The sequence below is a fragment of the Labrus bergylta genome, chromosome 16, assembly GCF_963930695.1.
Source record: "Labrus bergylta chromosome 16, fLabBer1.1, whole genome shotgun sequence".
In the NCBI taxonomy this organism is placed as follows: Eukaryota; Metazoa; Chordata; class Actinopteri; order Labriformes; family Labridae; genus Labrus; species Labrus bergylta.
Window position 1 is genome coordinate 14,615,697 of NC_089210.1, and position 17,432 is coordinate 14,633,128.

General features: G+C 40.4%; 3 protein-coding genes across 6 annotated transcripts; 2 read left to right on the forward strand and 1 right to left on the reverse strand.

Moving 5' to 3' along the window:
* The first annotated feature begins 1,081 nt into the window (after positions 1-1,081).
* On the forward strand, positions 1,082-6,398 carry epor (erythropoietin receptor). Of its 2 annotated transcripts, XM_020650463.3 has the most exons (8): positions 1,084-1,374; positions 1,733-1,868; positions 1,993-2,159; positions 2,572-2,723; positions 2,805-2,961; positions 3,178-3,265; positions 3,390-3,477; positions 3,786-6,398. In XM_020650463.3, the coding sequence occupies exons 1-8, from the start codon at positions 1,272-1,274 to the stop codon at positions 4,530-4,532; spliced, it is 1,638 nt and encodes a 545-aa protein (XP_020506119.2). In that variant the 5' UTR covers positions 1,084-1,271; the 3' UTR covers positions 4,533-6,398. The 2 variants fall into 2 exon arrangements, with proteins under 2 accessions (XP_065820708.1, XP_020506119.2); XM_065964636.1 differs by lacking the exons at positions 1,733-1,868; positions 1,993-2,159 and having other exon boundaries at positions 1,082-1,374.
* Positions 5,335-8,583, reverse strand: swsap1 (SWIM-type zinc finger 7 associated protein 1). Of its 2 annotated transcripts, XR_010668867.1 has the most exons (3): positions 8,165-8,583; positions 6,708-7,380; positions 5,335-6,667 (listed from the first exon to the last, which is right to left on the reverse strand). XR_010668867.1 is itself a non-coding variant. In XM_020650464.3 (2 exons), exons 1-2 carry the CDS (start codon positions 8,429-8,431, stop codon positions 6,811-6,813), a joined length of 837 nt encoding a protein of 278 aa, XP_020506120.1. In that variant the 5' UTR covers positions 8,432-8,583; the 3' UTR covers positions 5,335-6,810. The 2 variants fall into 2 exon arrangements, 1 of the variants encoding a protein (XP_020506120.1); XM_020650464.3 differs by having other exon boundaries at positions 5,335-7,380.
* A 120-nt stretch (positions 8,584-8,703) lies between these two features.
* Positions 8,704-15,671, forward strand: znf653 (zinc finger protein 653). 2 transcript variants are annotated; one of them, XM_020650471.3, is made up of 10 exons: positions 8,704-9,141; positions 9,312-9,364; positions 10,209-10,526; positions 10,641-11,182; positions 11,274-11,451; positions 12,224-12,308; positions 12,829-12,946; positions 13,034-13,148; positions 13,240-13,339; positions 13,565-15,671. In XM_020650471.3, exons 1-10 carry the CDS (start codon positions 8,846-8,848, stop codon positions 13,740-13,742), a joined length of 1,983 nt encoding a protein of 660 aa, XP_020506127.2. In that variant the 5' UTR covers positions 8,704-8,845; the 3' UTR covers positions 13,743-15,671. The 2 variants fall into 2 exon arrangements, with proteins under 2 accessions (XP_020506127.2, XP_065820707.1); XM_065964635.1 differs by having other exon boundaries at positions 8,992-9,141; positions 10,213-10,526.
* Positions 15,672-17,432: the final 1,761 nt, after the last annotated feature.

The window sequence follows — 17,432 nt, forward strand, 5'->3', positions numbered from 1 at the left end:
TATCAGGGGATAAGGCCAGTCTGTTATTTAAAGGAGACAGCAGCATCACACTGATTGACCCAAGTTTGAGTGAAACATTCAAAAATGACATTACATAAAGATTGATACAAGATTACACAATTTGAATTATAACTTTCTAACGTTTTGAGGGAAAAAAACAAGGTTAACACGTTGTTATGATGGTTGTTTCAGACAGTAGTGAATTCATAGTCCAGTCCATGAATGAGATGTTGTTAGGTTTGCTTATAACTGACCTATTTGGCACATAGGCTACTGTACATATGTGGCGCTGTATTTAACTAGGCGATGTCAAAGGTTCCATCTTCCATAATTGAAAGCTATTTTCTGAACTATGTTTACTAAAACATAAAAACCACTTCTCTGTGGTCAGGCTGTCTTCACCTCGCCATGTGATGCAAAGAGGGGCTTTATTGCATATGAACTGAGAGGGGAGAGGCCGCTACGCCTCCTCGGCTACTTATCAGAGTTGAAGAAGCAGGCGTGTCTGCAGCTTTGATAACGCAGGTCAAACGAAGAAAACACGCGGGTGAAATTAGAAGATAAGAAACCGTTTAGCTCGGCTTCTCATGTGTGTGAGTACTCTGCGGTTTCGGTTACTTCGAAACATTGAAATGAAAATTGGCTCAGGGTTGCCACATCTCGAGGTCAGACCTTCTGAAATCGCATCCTGTTAAGGTGTATGCCTCCTCAACTCCTGGCTCGGACCTACAGGCGACCTACGAGGCAGGTGCTCAGTAGCATAACGAAACATAAAATTATTACTTTTATGTAAGCAATCACTATTTTGCCACTTCTATCTATCTATCTATCTATCCATCTGTCTATCTATCTATCTATCAATCTATAAATCTATCTATTATTTTATGGCTGACTGGCTTGCTTGCTGGCTGGCTGGCTGGCGGGGGACGTTTGTGCGCTTTTACGCACGACACGAGTCGTCCTCAAATAAGTCGTAAACATCAATGAACGCTTAATTCCCGCCCATCAGCAAGGGAGTAAAAACTTTCTTAAGACTGCTCTAACCCCACCCCCTTTTCACTTACTTTTGGAAAAAAGTAAACAGCTCGTCTCTACACACCTTATCGCTCTCGAGCAGGCGCGTAACCACGTTGCGCTATCCACGGTATCTAAAAGAAATAACAAGCTCAGGCGAGAGCTGCATCACAAGCGTTTGTGGCGTGTTTGTTCCTAGGTATGCAGTCGGACATCAGAAAGCAAGAGTCTTTCTGTTTACAGAGAAGACAAAAAGGATGAAATGCAACCACCCGAGCCGGTTTGGGACACTTTATGTGATATTTTGCGCCATGCTGGCATCTTCAATCGTCCAGGGCGCACGATATTTCGAAAAAAAAGGTAAGATAAAGTTTTTTGGGGGGCCTTGCTTTGGCCTACCTGTATTCAAAATAAAACGGAAAATTTAAGCTTCAAATATCTTGAGACGTTAGGTACAGATGAAATCCCTCTCTGTTGGTTCAATAAATGTATTTTTAAATAGCAATATCAATCAAACAATCAATCTTTATTAGTATAGCGCCAATTCATAACGCATGTTAAATGAAGACACTTTACAAAAAGCGGGTAAAATACCTTACTCTTTGTTATCTGATATTATAAAAGAGCAGGTAAAAGATCTTAGTCATAGCGTGAATGTCAAAAAACGTTTTGACTTCCTCCTCACTTATCTGCTGTTCCCCTAACTTCACTTATTCAGTGTCTATACTACTGAATGAGGTGTCAGAAAACCCAAAGTGCTTTGCTGAGGGCAGGAAAGACTTCACATGCTTCTGGGAGGAAGATGAGGAGAGGGCCGGATCTGTGGATCAGTACTCTTTCACATACACCTACCAGTAAGTCACTTTTAGTACAGGACATAGTCTAAGACGAAACCTTGAGGAGCCCAATATGATCAATATACTGAAGTTCAAAGCCATTCTTAAGCCCAAGAGTTCTGTTTTCCTCTGCCCTGTGTAGAAATGAGCACAGCAACAGTTGCCCATTGAGAGTCCTGCATGCAGCAGGTGGGAAGAGACTGTTCATGTGCCATCTGAACCGAACCCAGATGTTTGTCCAAATGGACATACAGGTTCTCCGAGAGGGAACACTGATCCACAACCGCAGCCTTCTTGTTGAGCTTGTCTGTAAGTTATTATCCTCCCCCACACACACACACACACACACACACACACACCAGCTCAGGAGTGCTTTCTTTGGGCAGTCCCCTCACTCTGACATCTCTCCATAAGTGCAACTCCATAGGATCCTGTGCATGTGTGTGTATATTTCAGCCAATGTGTGTGTAGCATTTTCAACTATAGACTGAAAAATTGTAATAATCCCCAGATGGGATTAATAAAGTGTATCTTATTTTTCATCTTTTTTGTGTTCTAAATAGTTTTTTTAATTCACTCTTGACCTCATAATCATCCATTTGACACAAACCTGACATATGAATGCTAATTGGGCCCAGTATTGGAGGGATGTCTGTACCAAATTGTGTTTGTTGCGCCTAGCTGGCAAACAAATTGCAATTACTTGTCTCTCTCGACGTAGTTCTTCTAGACCCTCCAGCTAATGTGACAATAAGCCGCCCAGGTCATCAAGGCCAGCTATATGTTAGCTGGATGCCCCCCCCTCTGAAGTACATGGATGACAGCATGATCTACGAGGTCAGCTATGCTACAGCTGACAGCCACAGGTGGCAGGTATGCCTGATTAAATAAGTCATTGCTGATTGGTCGGTGTCTCCAATGACCTGTACCGATAAATTGAGTTCTGTTTCGCAGGTAGATGTGGCAAAAGCCAGCTCAAAAACGATCTTGAGAGGTTTGCAGCAAAGTACAAATTACAAGGTGCGAGTCCGTGTGAAACTGGATGGGATTAGCTACAACGGCTTTTGGAGTGCCTGGAGTGATCCTGTGTACATGGAAACACTGCCTGCAGGTAGGTACTGATTCAGATATCGGATACAAAGGTGTGACAAACGCCTGACCTTCGAGCAGCATTTCTTGGCATTCATTCCAAGCGGCTTCCTTTGGAGGAAAGTTTGCAGAACAGTATTATTCCAATACACGTTGGTTTCATTTTTTTTCAATCTGTTGCATTCATTTTTTTATGATCAGAGTTAATTGTTTTATGATCATGCTGTGCCTCTACCAGAACTTGACCTACTCATCGTGTCCCTGACTCTCATCATCTCTTTCATCCTCATTGTGGTGTCCCTCACAATACTCCTGTACCATCGCAGGTAAATAAAGCAGGACAAAATAGCAGACCTACCACTCTATGTGCCGCTGCTAGAAACTTTTCAGTAATGTTTAATGAAAAAAAAGAAAAACTGAACTTTCTGCATCTGTATTTTTTTTTTTCAGATTTCTTGCAAAGAAAATTTGGCCAAATATTCCAACTCCTGACCGCAAGTTCCAAGGTCTTTTTACTGTCTATGGTGGAGACTTTGAGGTAAGCCAGACAAGACAACTGCGCAGTCTTGCTAGAGGCTCTACAAGGTGTATATTAACATCATGCATAACCACAGTGAAAAGACATGCGTACTGATCTTTAGTAGTTAAAAATATTGCTGTAGACCTGAATTTGAAGATGGCATTTTGTGAAAAATTAAGGGCTTGCTTAAGATATTACAATTTATTATTTATTCACAAATGACAACACCAAGGCATTACTGGGAAATGATAAGATTATTATCTGTAATAAAATAAGGACAAAGACATTTCTGCAGTTTTCACAATCCTTTGTTATTTTGTGTACAGGAGTGGTTGGGCCAGTCCAATGGAGGCTTCAGGTTGACTAGAGGTTTTTTCAACTCAGAAGAATGCACTTCTCCCCTGGAAGTCCTCTCAGAGCTAAGCCTGTGCCCCTCACTGCCTTCCCCGCCTCTGCCACCAAAGGCCTCTAGGGCTTTGACCACAGGAGCAAAGCACAACATGGATGTAAAGAAAAGGCTGGAGAGGAGAGAGACGGCTGAAATGGTTGATTCAGCTGGGACGGAGGGATGGAGAGCCCCACCACATGATCACTGGCTAATGGACTGTTTACGGGCGCTCCAACAGGACACAATTCCCAGCTCCCAGTCCTCTATTCTGGAATCTCAAGATGCATATGTTACCCTCAGTGCCAATAACTGCAGCAACAATGAACACCTGGATGACATTCTAGAGGAGGCCTCGCCCCTTGAGGCGCTTTTTGCCTCCAGAAAGACAGTGTCTTCTGGATCTCATTCTGACCTGGGATCTGTTCAGCAGAGCTCCGGGTCAGGTCGACTATCATCGCAGTCCAGCTTTGAGTACCCAAACCATACCTGGATGCCTAGAGGCCCTGCAGAATTCACCTACATGGCAGTGGCTGACTCAGGAGTCTCTATGGATTACAGCCCCATGAGCAGAGCAGATGACATTGGAAAAATGGTTATCTATGCCCATGATTACAAGAATGACATCCCTGCTCAGGTGAGACCATTCTTGTTGAGTCAGCATCCTTTCCACGATGTTGACAGCTGAGAGGCAGTAAGGCTGGACAGCTTAAAACAATTAACTCTCACTCTCTTGGGGCACTGGTGGCGCAGTGGTTAATGCGCGTGCCTCGTGTATGGAGGCTATAGTCTTCAAAGCGGCCGGCCCGGGTTCAAATTCAGCCTGTGGCTCCTTTCCCGCATGTCATTCCCCACTCTCTCTCCCTGATTTCCAGCTCTATCCACTGTCCTATCTCTCCATAAAAGGCCCAAAAAGCCCAAAAAGAAATCTTTAAAAAAATTAAAAAAATTAAAATTAACTCTGTTCAGAGCAGTGAATTCACCCCTAAGCTACAGTATGTTATATTAAGTCAACTGTAAATAAGGTGTACGAAGGATTCAGAAGCATACTTAAGTATAGGACTGGTGATACTCAATATTTTCTGTATTTTTAAGAAAATCTCAAGAAAAGACCAAAAATAATAATGACTCAATGCCTTAGTGCTGACCGTGTAGCCAAAGCCTGATATAGCTTAATCCTTGTCTACAGCCATGCTAGCATCAGTGTGAGGCTATACTTATGTTACTAAAATGTTATAAGAATGATCTTTATTGCTCCTATCTGACTTGTAAATAGCGTTCAACTCAACTTCCATGTAAAAATCTGGTTCAGAATCTAGTTTTTATCTAACTTTACAGTCTACCTGTCTCCCATCACATCAATCCCTGACCACAGGTCAGAGGATATGCTGTTATATTGTCCATCATTAAATCAGTGCCCATGATCACCTCTGTAGTAATCACAACTTGACAAAGTGAACTCTTAACCATAACGAGGAGTGAAGGCAGCACAGATTTGTTTGTTTTTTAATAAATGCTTACATTATAGTGACAATGGGTTTGACAATGCTGAATTTGATGTTCAGCATGTGAATCGTGTTCCCCATCTGAGTTTTAAATGTCAAAGTTTACAGTGCTAGCTTGATAACAATCGGTAACTGGAATCTCTTTAAGCGGAAGAATGGGAGGAATCCAGACTTAGACCTAATGATGATAGTAGGTGAAATCCTGAGGACCCTAAATGTATTTTAAAACGATTCACAACATTTCAGTCTGGAACACGTTCATTCCTATTGCTACACATGTAACATGGTTAAAAACGTCTGCACTGTGTTCCTATTAAAACAAACACAGGTACTGAATTTATTCCCCACCTATGTATTGCTATGCAAACGCCCACATTTACATCAGTCCAGTGTAAAAAATTGTCTTCAGCAAATGAACATTGTTATGGTTTGACTTACATTTACCAAAAACTGTCAAGCTGTTGGAGGAAATTTTAAACTGTTAAAAGATATCGAACTGCATCACCAGAAAAACAAATATATTCACAACCAAGTCATTGTCTCTGACAAATTCTTTCATGATTTAAACAGCAACAAGTGATGATTTCTCGTAGGCTTTTTCTCCCCTCATATATCATTTTACTAGTTTGCATTAGAGTATAGTTATATTTTACTCCTTGTTTTCATTTTGAAGAGTCGTCCCAAATATTATTCTGTACATTTGATTTTGTTGTTTATTAAACAATGTAACAGTACTTTAACAGTGATATCAGCCATTGAAGAACAATGTCTCCCTCGCTTCAGCATCAGAAGTTCCACACCTAAAGGCCAGGACCACTAAAAAGACGTATATGTGGAAAAAGAACAAACAATAATATTATATCCACATTTTTTATTTATTTTTTTAAACTGTTTTTTTTAACACAAACTGAGACTTTGCTTTAGGCTCTGGATTTTTTTTTTGTTGTAGCAACTGTTGAATATACGACAAACCCATTACCCTGTGTCTATGTACTTTTTTATGTGACATTTCAACTCATTAAATGTTGTACATGTGCAACCACCATGGTCCTGTTAACTGATATGTGAAAGGGTGGAGGGCATATAAAAACGTATTTTATCAGTATTAAGACAACAAGGTTGGATGAAATAGCAGAGGTAACATATCAGCCACAGAAAAGGCAAGGACTGCTCTGAGCAGGAACGACGAGAAACTGAGAAGATAAAGAGCAGCAGGTTCTATCATACTGTAGCATTACTGCTATAAATCGCTAACTGCTTTAACTCAATGCTCAGCCATGCCAAACACTTATCAGCACTTTTCAGAACAAGCTAGCACCTCCAAACACTTATCAGCACTTTTCAGAACAAGCTAGCACCTCCAAACACTTATCAGCACTTTTCAGAACAAAACTAGTTCCTGCATGAACAAAATTACTCTCAGAAACTCCCCCACTGCTCAAGTGATTGGGGCAAACATATTCAAACCAATTTAAACTCCATCAATCCGTCAGGAAAAATTAACAGCTGCCACTCTTGGTTTTCACTTAGCCTGTCCTTATGGTCTTTGGCACAAGAGGGTTGTGTGTTCCCTGTCCCGGAGAGGAAAATGTGCCACACCTCTTGTAGTCCAGCTGCTGCAGCTTCATAGCTTCTGTCTTTGTCCAGAGTACAACGAACCTGGAAATAGCGATCAAGGACATGAAGGATCGAATCTGTTGCAGCGGACTCTCCACCTGCTTGCCCAGTATCCACTTCTGACTGAAAGGAGGCTATGAAGCGGCAGGGGGCTGAACTGGAGGAGCGTTGTTTCAGGAGTTGTGTGAGGAAGGCAGCAGTGTCACACAGCAATGCAGAGAGGTGTGCTGCACAGGACAGCTCTCCTGGGTAAAATCCAGTGGTGATGCCGCCTACAGGACTGCACAAGTAGCCCTCCAGCCTGTCAATTATGATCAGTGAGGGAGGTGTAGGAGACATGCTGATGGACTCATGAAGGCTGGCCAACTGCTGAAGCAGCTCCTCCACTCTGCAGGGATAGCAAAACTTGATTTTCTTGAAAAGACGAAAGAGAAAAACTGCATTGAGTGACACAAGCTCTTTAAATTATGGTACCTGGTAAAAAAAATGTGATAAATTATTCAGTTTAAATGTCAGAGGAAAAATGGACAATGCCCATCACAATCAGTTTAACGTTGCAACAATAAGTATTTTGTTTAACCAACCATCACTCCAAAAAGTAGACTTATTCTATCAACAACAAAGAAAACGTTTCACTGCAAGAAAAGAGCGAACCTGCATGTTTTTGTTGCTAAAAATGACTGACATGAATGGATCAACAAAGTACTTTAATAATAAATTTTCTGCATCCTCATCTTCATCTGATACAGTATAGCCAGAAAACAGCAATCAGCATCTCTGTTTTGAAACAAAAACATCATTTCTAGCAGTGGATTAATCGGTCATGAATTATTCAGATTTATTGTTGATTAACAATCGGAATGGCTAAATTGTTATTTCAAACATCGGTACAGATATATGGGCCCTGGTTTTCACAAACATCTCTGATTATAACACTTACTGACCAATAATGGTAAAAATAAATAAATAAAAAATAAATAAAAATGGAAAATCATGTTCTTGCTGTTGTTGATTTTTTTTACCAAAAAAAGGGATTTACAAAACAGCTGGATAGTTGAAAATCTTAAGTAAGACTTTAAACATAAACTAAAACATTATGAGACCATTGCAAACAGTAAGTTAAAACTTAAAAGCCCGTGAGTTGATAAGCGAATATGGAACTAATTATCAAGCAGAGAGTGAGTAAAGTGAGCTTTACCTTCAGACTCTCGGGGCTCACACTGGGTATACATTTCTGCAGAGACGCTGGCAAGCTTTGAATTGGCGTTGCGGTGAAGAACATCACTTTCATCCCCGTCTCGGCGGCTGTCACGGCCGCGAGAAGCAGCAACGAGCGGCTGATGCTGTGGTCTCCCAGCAACAGCGCGCTAACGCTTGTGGGTGATGGAGGCGCGATTTTGAGGTCCTCCTTTAAACCTGTTTTTGACATGAACGTCCTAAACACGAGTGCTAAAATATCCGCCATGACAAAACAGTACCACACACCACAGTTTCTTTTTTCTCCAAATGTCTTATTATAGTAGTGTTAAAGCAGCGGAGTTACCCTCGTCTGTGCAAAGTTACCCGCGTACGTTCTCATGTAGCACAGTGGTGTTCATCTTGTTTCAGTCCTTGAAAACAGACTACATGTGGAGTACCGTTCCGCTTAGTTTTTTTTTTTTTGTATATCCGGGAAGTATGTCTCCTAATTTTTTTAAATAAAAGTAAACCATGCATTTACGATTGTGGTATGCACTCAGTCAACAATATTAAAAAAACAAACAAAAAAAAAAAACAGTGCTATTGACAGACGAGCAGAGGAGGCTTCATTATTTATGCTTCCCGTAAGATCTGACGACTTCCGGGATGCCGAACCATAACATCAGCTGTGTGTGCCAAGATGGCGGATAGCCTGGCAGAGTTAGAAGACTCCATGTACTCTGAGCAAGCCGGCGGCCACGGGAAATGTGGATTGAGGCGCTGCAGAGGACGACCGAGGCTGACAGACTCCGACAGAGCCAAGAGGCGGCTTGAGTCCCGTAAGAAGTACGACGTGAGACGGGTGTACCTGGGAGAGTCACACAAGCTGTGGAGTGAGCTCCGGAAGAGGACCAGTCTGAGTGATGCTGGTCTTGCAGAGTATCTGATTCTGCTCAATTCCACTTATGGAGACAAATGCCAGCAGGAAAACTGCAGGTGAGCCAAAGCAATACTGCATGTTTTTCATTTTTCACAAGGTAGTAGCTTCTGCACGCCTGTGAACATAAATGATTTAACCTGTAAACTGGCTGTCTGATTGAGCAGGTTGTTTTATTCATTTGTAGTTGTTGAGTCATTATTTTCCCCAATTGTTTTTTTTTTTTCAGTACCAGGAAGAATATAGCTTCAGAAGACTCTACAAAACAGAGAAAGAAAAAAGGTAAGAGTTGACATCGACAGGTGTGGGAATATTTTTCAAATACTTTTTTTAACAGTGTGCCATAGCACCTGTAAAAGTTTATTTAAAATAGTTTCTTATTGATTGGTAAAATGAAAGTGTTATTACATTTCCAACTCATAAAAACGTTTTTTTCTTCAAATGTAAGCCTGGGGGGGACTATAAAGATTAAATTGTTTAACTATTCTCAAAAAAGCAACTCTTTAATTCTGACTGTATAAGAAAGCATCAGTTTAAAAAAAAACAACATAATTAAATTAATGTTAAATAATTTTATGAGACACTTAGTCAGAAGTTATGAGATTGCAAGTAAAAGTTGTAATTTTTTTTAAAAAAATTTTGTCACATTTTTCCAAATCAATTTCTATGAAAAGGTCCCGTTCCCTGTCTTTGTTGGTTACACTTCTGTAAAGCACCACACATACAGGTGATGACGATAAAAACTTTAAGTTAATGTTTAAAATTCTATGATTGGCTGAAATAGAGGACTTATTAAAACATTAAAACACATTAAATAGTTCATATTTTGATCTGAGTACATCTGACTCATGGCACTGTGATACTGCCAAGATGAATGTGCATGCCTTTTTTGTTTGTTTGTTTGTTTGTTCATTCATTGTTGGTTTGTCTTGTTTTGAAATTTGTATAAAAATTTGTGGAGAATGTTGAATCCTGAAAAAAAACACAATAACAAAAGCAAAAGTCCCATCATTTGTTGTTAAAATAATAACAACAAATTAATAATAAATGAAGATCCTACAAAATCTAATCAAACTTAGCTCTTCATCTGATGTCTTCCCACTGGCTGACTTTTGTTGTCACCTAGACAGGAAGGCCCGTGTGTCCAGCCTGCAGAGCCTGGTGTGTTGGTACCAGGAGCACTCCATCTCCTGCCCTCATGAGCCCCAGCTGAGAGCCCTGGAGCACCAGCACAACTCCTCCACCACTGCTATCTGGCAATGTGACTCAAACCACTCATTTGTGCAATACCTTTTCTCTCCTCCGAGGGAGTCAGGGGACTCTGAACATGAGCAGGAAGTGAATGGGGATGGTTATGAAGAGGATGCAGCAAAAACAGACGTGCCTATGGCTGCAGGCTTAGTGAGCAGGAGGAGAAAAAAGCAGCCTAACAGTCATTTGAAAGGTGCAAGAAGACAGCTTTACTGTTTCACTCGGTAGGCGTAGTTAAATGTTTATCTGTAGCTTTCTGGATACCTTAATAATCAATGCATCTTTATTGATCTTTTTTTTTCTGTAGACGTGGAAAAGAATGTGGATGATTCCGAATTGCAACTTGCCACCATGAGCCCATTAGAACATGCTGCAGCTTTTAACCATCCTCCTAGTATGGAAGCTTCCTCCAAGGATGTTCCACTTACAGGACAGCCTGCCTGGGAAATGGAGATGGTCATGGAACCAGAGCAAAGCTCCCCTGCAGCACAATTTCACTCTGCATCCTCAGAGGACGAGGCAGAGGAGGCACAGGATCTGAGGCAAGGCAGAGATGAGGGAGAAGGAGAAGAAGAAGAAGAAGAGGAAGGAGAAGAATTAAGGGCTTTACCCCATGGTTATGACTGTGCTGCTGATACGGTGTCTTTGACTGATAAACTGAAGAAGACCGATGAGTGCTCGGTGCTATCAAAGAGCTTTAGTGGCTCAGTCAGACTGGGTGCTCAGCCAGAGCTGCCAGTTCCTCCACCCGTACAACAGCAGAGCGAGCTGTTTGACCGGCAGACTCTGCAGACAATGGTGACCAGCTGTGAGATTCCTGACCAGAGGACGGCTTTGGAAGGCTCACAGGTAGATGAAGGAGTACCTTGCAGAGTTGTCAGTACTCATCTGTAATTTAAAATGTATTTACTCAAAAGTTGCCATCTTTTTCCATCTCTAGCTAATTATCATCACCGGCCCCAGTTATGAGACCCTGACCTCAGAGGGCATCCAGCTCAACATGGGTGGTGGAAATGTGGAGGAAGTCACCTGCACTGTGATCGGGGGTGTCACCTACAACCCGGTTTGCGGGTCTGACTCAAAACTCAGAACGTCAGAGGATGAAGACTTCATGACAGGTGCACTATAATCAGAACCACAGTTTTTTTTTTTGCACCCTCTTTCAAAACAAAACACATGCTGACTGAATCTCAGAATAGGACTGCAGATTAACATTTAGGTGTAGGCTTTATTGGCCGTTTTCTATAAATCTTTTTCATTGCAGGTGGACCCAAGAAAGGGGGGAATTCCATGTTAAATATTATAGCTCAATCAATCTTTTTTGTATAGCACCAATATATATATATAAACAATGTATTCTCAAGACACTTAACAAAAAAAGCAGGCTTAGTCTTGTGTTAAATTCATATATATGTATAGTGTTTAACACATTAGTTGATGCTGCTTTTCATTGTTCATACACCCAATTTTCACTTTCGCTAGATTCTTGATGTTGACAGCCTGTCTGTTGTATTATGAATAAAACGACTGGCTTTTAGAGCCTATAATGGGGAATTTACATGTTTTACTTAATATGGTTAAAAGCGGGGGGAAAACATGCTGATTTAAAAAAAAAAAAAAAAGGGACAGACAGTGTATTGCAAACAGACTTGGTAAACAATTCATGGCATACATGAAGAATGTGATCGAAACATCGTTCAGGAGTCCTCTGAAGAGATTAAAAAAATAATAGCCTCTCAGTACAGCGTCTTCACTGACTAGATTAGTGTTATTAAAGTCTGAAATCCAGTCCTCACCTTCAGAGTGTGCCTTATTGATTGATCGATCCAACACCTGCTTGAGTCACTTTGTAATCCTTTTTTTTTTTTTTTTTGCACTCTTCCTCTGCAGGCTTGAGTGACAAACAGCTGCTGCAGCCTGCTGTGGATGTTTTGGAGCTGGATAGTGACAGAGGGCTGCAGCGTAGTTTTAGCAGGTGGGTGCCCCGCATTCTCCACATGGTGAATTTTATGGCTGTAACAAACACAGAATCTTGTCAGTCAAATAGCTGCTTTGGTGGCTCAGTTCAGTTTAGCACCACACTAAACTTCTACAACTGCTTTCCTGAGTTTTAAGGTTAAGGTTTCTTTATTTTTACCTTGAAAGGTAAATTAGTTTTTCGAGGTACATACAACACATAACAATACAGGTTAAATGGAGCAGACAGAAAACATTAAAACAAACATTGTGCATTACACCAGGTCATGGCAAGGTCCTTACAAAGAGTTTTATGTCTTATCTGAAAGATGTACATTAATCAGTGTTTTCATGAGAACTACAAACCGACAGGAAATTAAAACATTTAGCGCTGACTACTTTCCGAGGGTTTTGAGTCACATGAAGGTCATTTTTATTACGATATTAATAAGTGTAAGTCAGCCAATGAGGCTGAACTGATTTACTGAGCTCAGATCCACTACTACTGTGAACTAAGTCAGCAATGTTTGTTTATTCAGTGTCAGGTCCAAGAGAAACAGGCGAGGCCCTGTCATTGAGGCAGATGGGATGCTCAAGATGTTCCACTGTCCCTATGAGGGCTGCAGTCAAGTCTATGTAGCTATTAGCAGCTTTCAGGTGAGCAATAGCTCTTTAATTATGCCTTATTTTTCAGTTTCAGTTGTTTTATGATTTAAAAAAAAATTCCCTCTTTCATCTCTGCAGAATCATGTCAACCTGGTTCACAGGAAAGGGAGAACAAAAGTTTGCCCCCATCCAGGCTGTGGAAAAAAGTTCTACCTATCAAACCACCTGCAGCGCCACATGATCATCCACTCAGGTGTGCTGCTAACAAGGACACGCGTTTCATATTGTCATAAATGAATCTAGTTTTTTTGCAAAGCGTAAAATCTAACAGAGTCTGTTTTCAGGGGTGAGAGATTTCATCTGTGAGACTTGTGGAAAATCCTTTAAGCGTAAGAATCACCTGGAGGTTCACAGGCGGACCCACACAGGAGAAACTCCACTTCAGTAAGTTTCAGTTTTTTGTTCAGAGCATGTTGGACTGATATTTGCAGTGTGTGACACTTGAACTGTGTCAGTGTTGGGTTATTGGACATGGGTTCATTTCATTATGTACATGCAGAAATTCAATTGAACAAGGATTAAAAGAACATGAACAACATGGCCCATAATAATCAACACATTGATCTTCCCTCTCTGTTCTTCTGTGCTCTCTCCATCTTGTCTTTTCAGATGTGAAATCTGCGGCTACCAGTGTCGCCAGCGTGCATCCTTGAATTGGCACATGAAGAAGCATACTTCCGAGGCCCACTACAACTTCACCTGTGAGTTCTGCGAGAAGAGGTTTGAGAAGCTGGACAGTGTGAAATTCCACAAGCTAAAGAGCCACCCGGACAAGCAGGCAACTTGAGACGTATAGGACCTGGTGTTAGGAGCTAACATCAGTCAGACGAACAAGAACTGGTTGGCCTTCAGAAACCAAAGGACCACCTCCATTGAAGAGACATAGTTTCCTTTTGCGGTGTGTGTCTTGCTTCTTGTGTCCAGGAGGATATGAACATCACTCTGTGAACACACCAGCAGTTGATAAATGCATACATGGCAATGTCTGACAGCAGTGCAGGACACCAGCTGTTTTAGAATCAAGTGCCCAAACATGCTTTTTACACATTGTTTCTCTATGGTGTCCAATGACCTTTTGCCTAAACCCTCCTCCGAACACTGTTCTGTTGAGCTTTGGATTTCCATACATGTTGAAGTAGGATGCAATGCATAGAGATACGCTCTCTTTGTAAAGACTCTTTTCAAACCAAAAAAACAAAATCATGAGCACAAAAAGATAAAGAATGGATTAAACTATATTTACTTGCTCTGACACAAGATAGAAGAACACCATGGTCAACTAGCTCACATGTTATTTCCAATGGTAACATCATTTCAAACTACATAGGCCTAATGTAACAACTGTTACAATAAGATAGTCCTGTTTGTGATCGCACGCCCGCTCTGTTGAATTTCCCCACTGTGTGGGAGCTGGTCCACAATGCTACAAGAGCAGCATGGACTAACATTGGTTCTCTGTTTTGCTCCTCGTGGGCTTCAGAAAAAGTTAGATTCTGGCAAGCCCAGCTTCTTATTAAAGATAATGCTATGTACACAAAGACAGTGGTTAATTTACATCCTTACATACATACTGTTGAAAATAAGACATAAATTATAAAATCTTGCTTGTATGAGTGTGACAGCTAAATAGCTTTTACATTTGAGCAAATCAGAGTCTTCTCACTCTTTCATCATTAAAGTGAATCTAACTACAGCTCTAAACTCTCAAAATGTAGATTTATCTTTTTTCTTTTCATGCAAATAGTGATTTGAAGTTACTATTATTATTTACTCCTAATGAAGTGGGTCATTTCAGAAATATTGATGGTTATTAGTAAATGGTCAAGTAAACGGTCTTCATAAAGTATTATCAATTTAACAAATCCATTTTGAACACCATGAAAACTGCTGTGCCTTGATTTAAAAGGCTTGCAGTGTGAATGCAGCCAGTGTATTGTTGTAGTCCATCTGTACACCAAAATGAAAGATGATCTCTTATTTCACTTCCCATATTTAGCCAGTGCTGTGGCTAAATATGAGAGGTTGGCCCTTCCGTTTCAGTCTCTTTAAATTTGTGTTGCGTCTGTTGGAGAGCCGAGAGAGCTGCCTGGATTTTACGTTTTCCACTATCTGAGTCCTGACTCACAGGCCCAGATAAAAAACAAAAAAGTCCTGTGAGTTTTATGTGACAATTTCTCAGGAAAGCTCATTTAAGTTCTTCTCGTGTCCCTTGCTGTGTTGTTCTGGTGGGTGTTTTAGTTTTAGGCAAATGCACTTTTTTCTTTCTCCTGTCACCTCCGTTTACTGATGACTCAAGTATGTGAAAATGACTCATATTTGTATTGTATAGATTTTCTAAAGGACATTTGTTTGATATGAATGATTAATAATATGCAGCGTGTACTTGAGTCTTGCATAACTTAAGGATGTGTGCTTGTGACAAAGTGTGGGTGTGCATAATTAGTAAGAAAAGGCATGAAAAGCATAAGTGTCATGACACACAGTCATTGAATGACTTCACAGATACGGCACCCTTTCAAAGTGTTGGACGTTAAAATGGTTTCTGAATGTTTGTATAAAGGTTTGGCTTGGAGAGAAAACAGATAGTTTGACTTCAGGCTACAAAGAAATGATAACAGCTATTTATATAAAATTTGTATGTTTTGATTTTTTTTACGATGACCCTTTCCATGCCTATTCATAGAAGCTATAATTAAAATGTTATTGCTCCAAATGATCTGAATGATCAGTGTTCCTCTCCTGTTAATCATCAAACCCACTTGCGTCTTTTGGACTGACATTAGCTCTGTCCATCTGTTCAAGTAATGTGACGTTCAGATAAAGCAGTTGACACACTGTCCAATGAGGGAAATATGAGGCCAAAGTCTGAGCAGCATTCAACCCATTTTGACACAGTGTTCTATATTGCACTGAATTGCAGCTATGAATAATATAAAGGAAAAAAAGGAGAAAATACCAGCCTCCCAGCTCAAACAGATGTTGACAAAGCTTACTTACAGCCAACAAACAAATCACACAGACCCCTCCACCTGAGTATCTCAAAGCCCTGACTGAAATGTAGTTATTGAATGGGTGCAAAACAAACAAGAAAAATCACAGAAAAGTAAATAAGAATTTTATATTTTATTCAGACTTGTTGCTGACTTGAATATTGTCGGTGTTTGCATGTAAACAAGAAGACTCTGCAGCATTTTGAATTAGCTCCAGCCTTCTTATTGTTCGTGTGGGTAATCATCAAAGCGAGCATTCTACCCTATTGTGGTTTGCACTAGTATGCACCTCTTCAACACGTCATCCAAATAAACCTCTCCTTTTACCTTGCCATGCTACGTAACAACACTGCAAGCACAGCTTGTGTGCTCATGGTTGCTCAAATTCAGCTCAGCAGGAGTAACGCCCATGTGAAAAATTGGCAATGAAAATGTTTTAAACTAGAAATGTAAACATCTTAATTTTCATGAGAGTTAAAAATATTGCTGAGGGAAGTGTAAAATGAGAGAAAGCCCCAGTAAAGGGACCTTTCTGTGACTCTGACACCTGCGTTATTGTCTTTTATTAAGTTATGTATTTTTGTTAATGCAACAACGGATATTACCATATACAGTGTGTCAAATATTGTGATTCATTCAAGTTATTTTTACCTACCTGGGGAAATAAATTCCAAATGACTCCCAGGCCCAGATGTGAGTCCACTACTTGGTCATCTCTCAAAAGGAAGGTTGATCCCCAGGTCATGCTTCCACATGAAGATGTGTCCTTGGGCAAGACACTTAACCTTAAATTGCTCCCGCTGCTTAGGCGGTGGTGTGTGCATGTGTATGAATGGGTTTAGTTAATACTGATGGACACTTTACATAGCAGCCTATGCCATTAGGTTGTGAATGTGGTGTGAATGGGTAAATGTGACCTGCGGTGTAAAAGCGCTTTGAGTAGTCAGACAATTAGAAATGTGTAAAACAAGCTGAAGTCTGTTTACCGTTTAGGTCTCCATTAATTCACGAGGGAATTATCTGTCTCTTTAGCTGCAAAATTCTCCATATTCGACATCTGGTTGCTTTCTTAGTCTGTATGTTGTTTGGTGCAAGTAAAGAGCACACAGAGCTTGATTAGTTGGGCTAAGATTAGCTCCAAAACCAGGCCAAACAGTGAAGTTTAAAGTCATAAAAACCCCAAAACACAATGAGACTAAAAGGCACTCCTACAGTGCATGTTGGGTAATCATTTATTTAATAAAGAAATGAAGTTAATGCATTTCTACGTTGCCCAGCATGTAAAAAAAATGCTCTAAATTCAAAGACAAGAAAATCACAGAAATGACTTAATGCCTTTCAATTGTATCAAAAACACATAAACTAAAAGGTCAAGAACCATCCAAGAATTTTACTTAGTAGATTAAAAGATAATAATAAAGAATGTGGATCAGATATTTGTCGACGCTCTCTCTTCAGAACGACAACAATCATAAGCACTGACATAG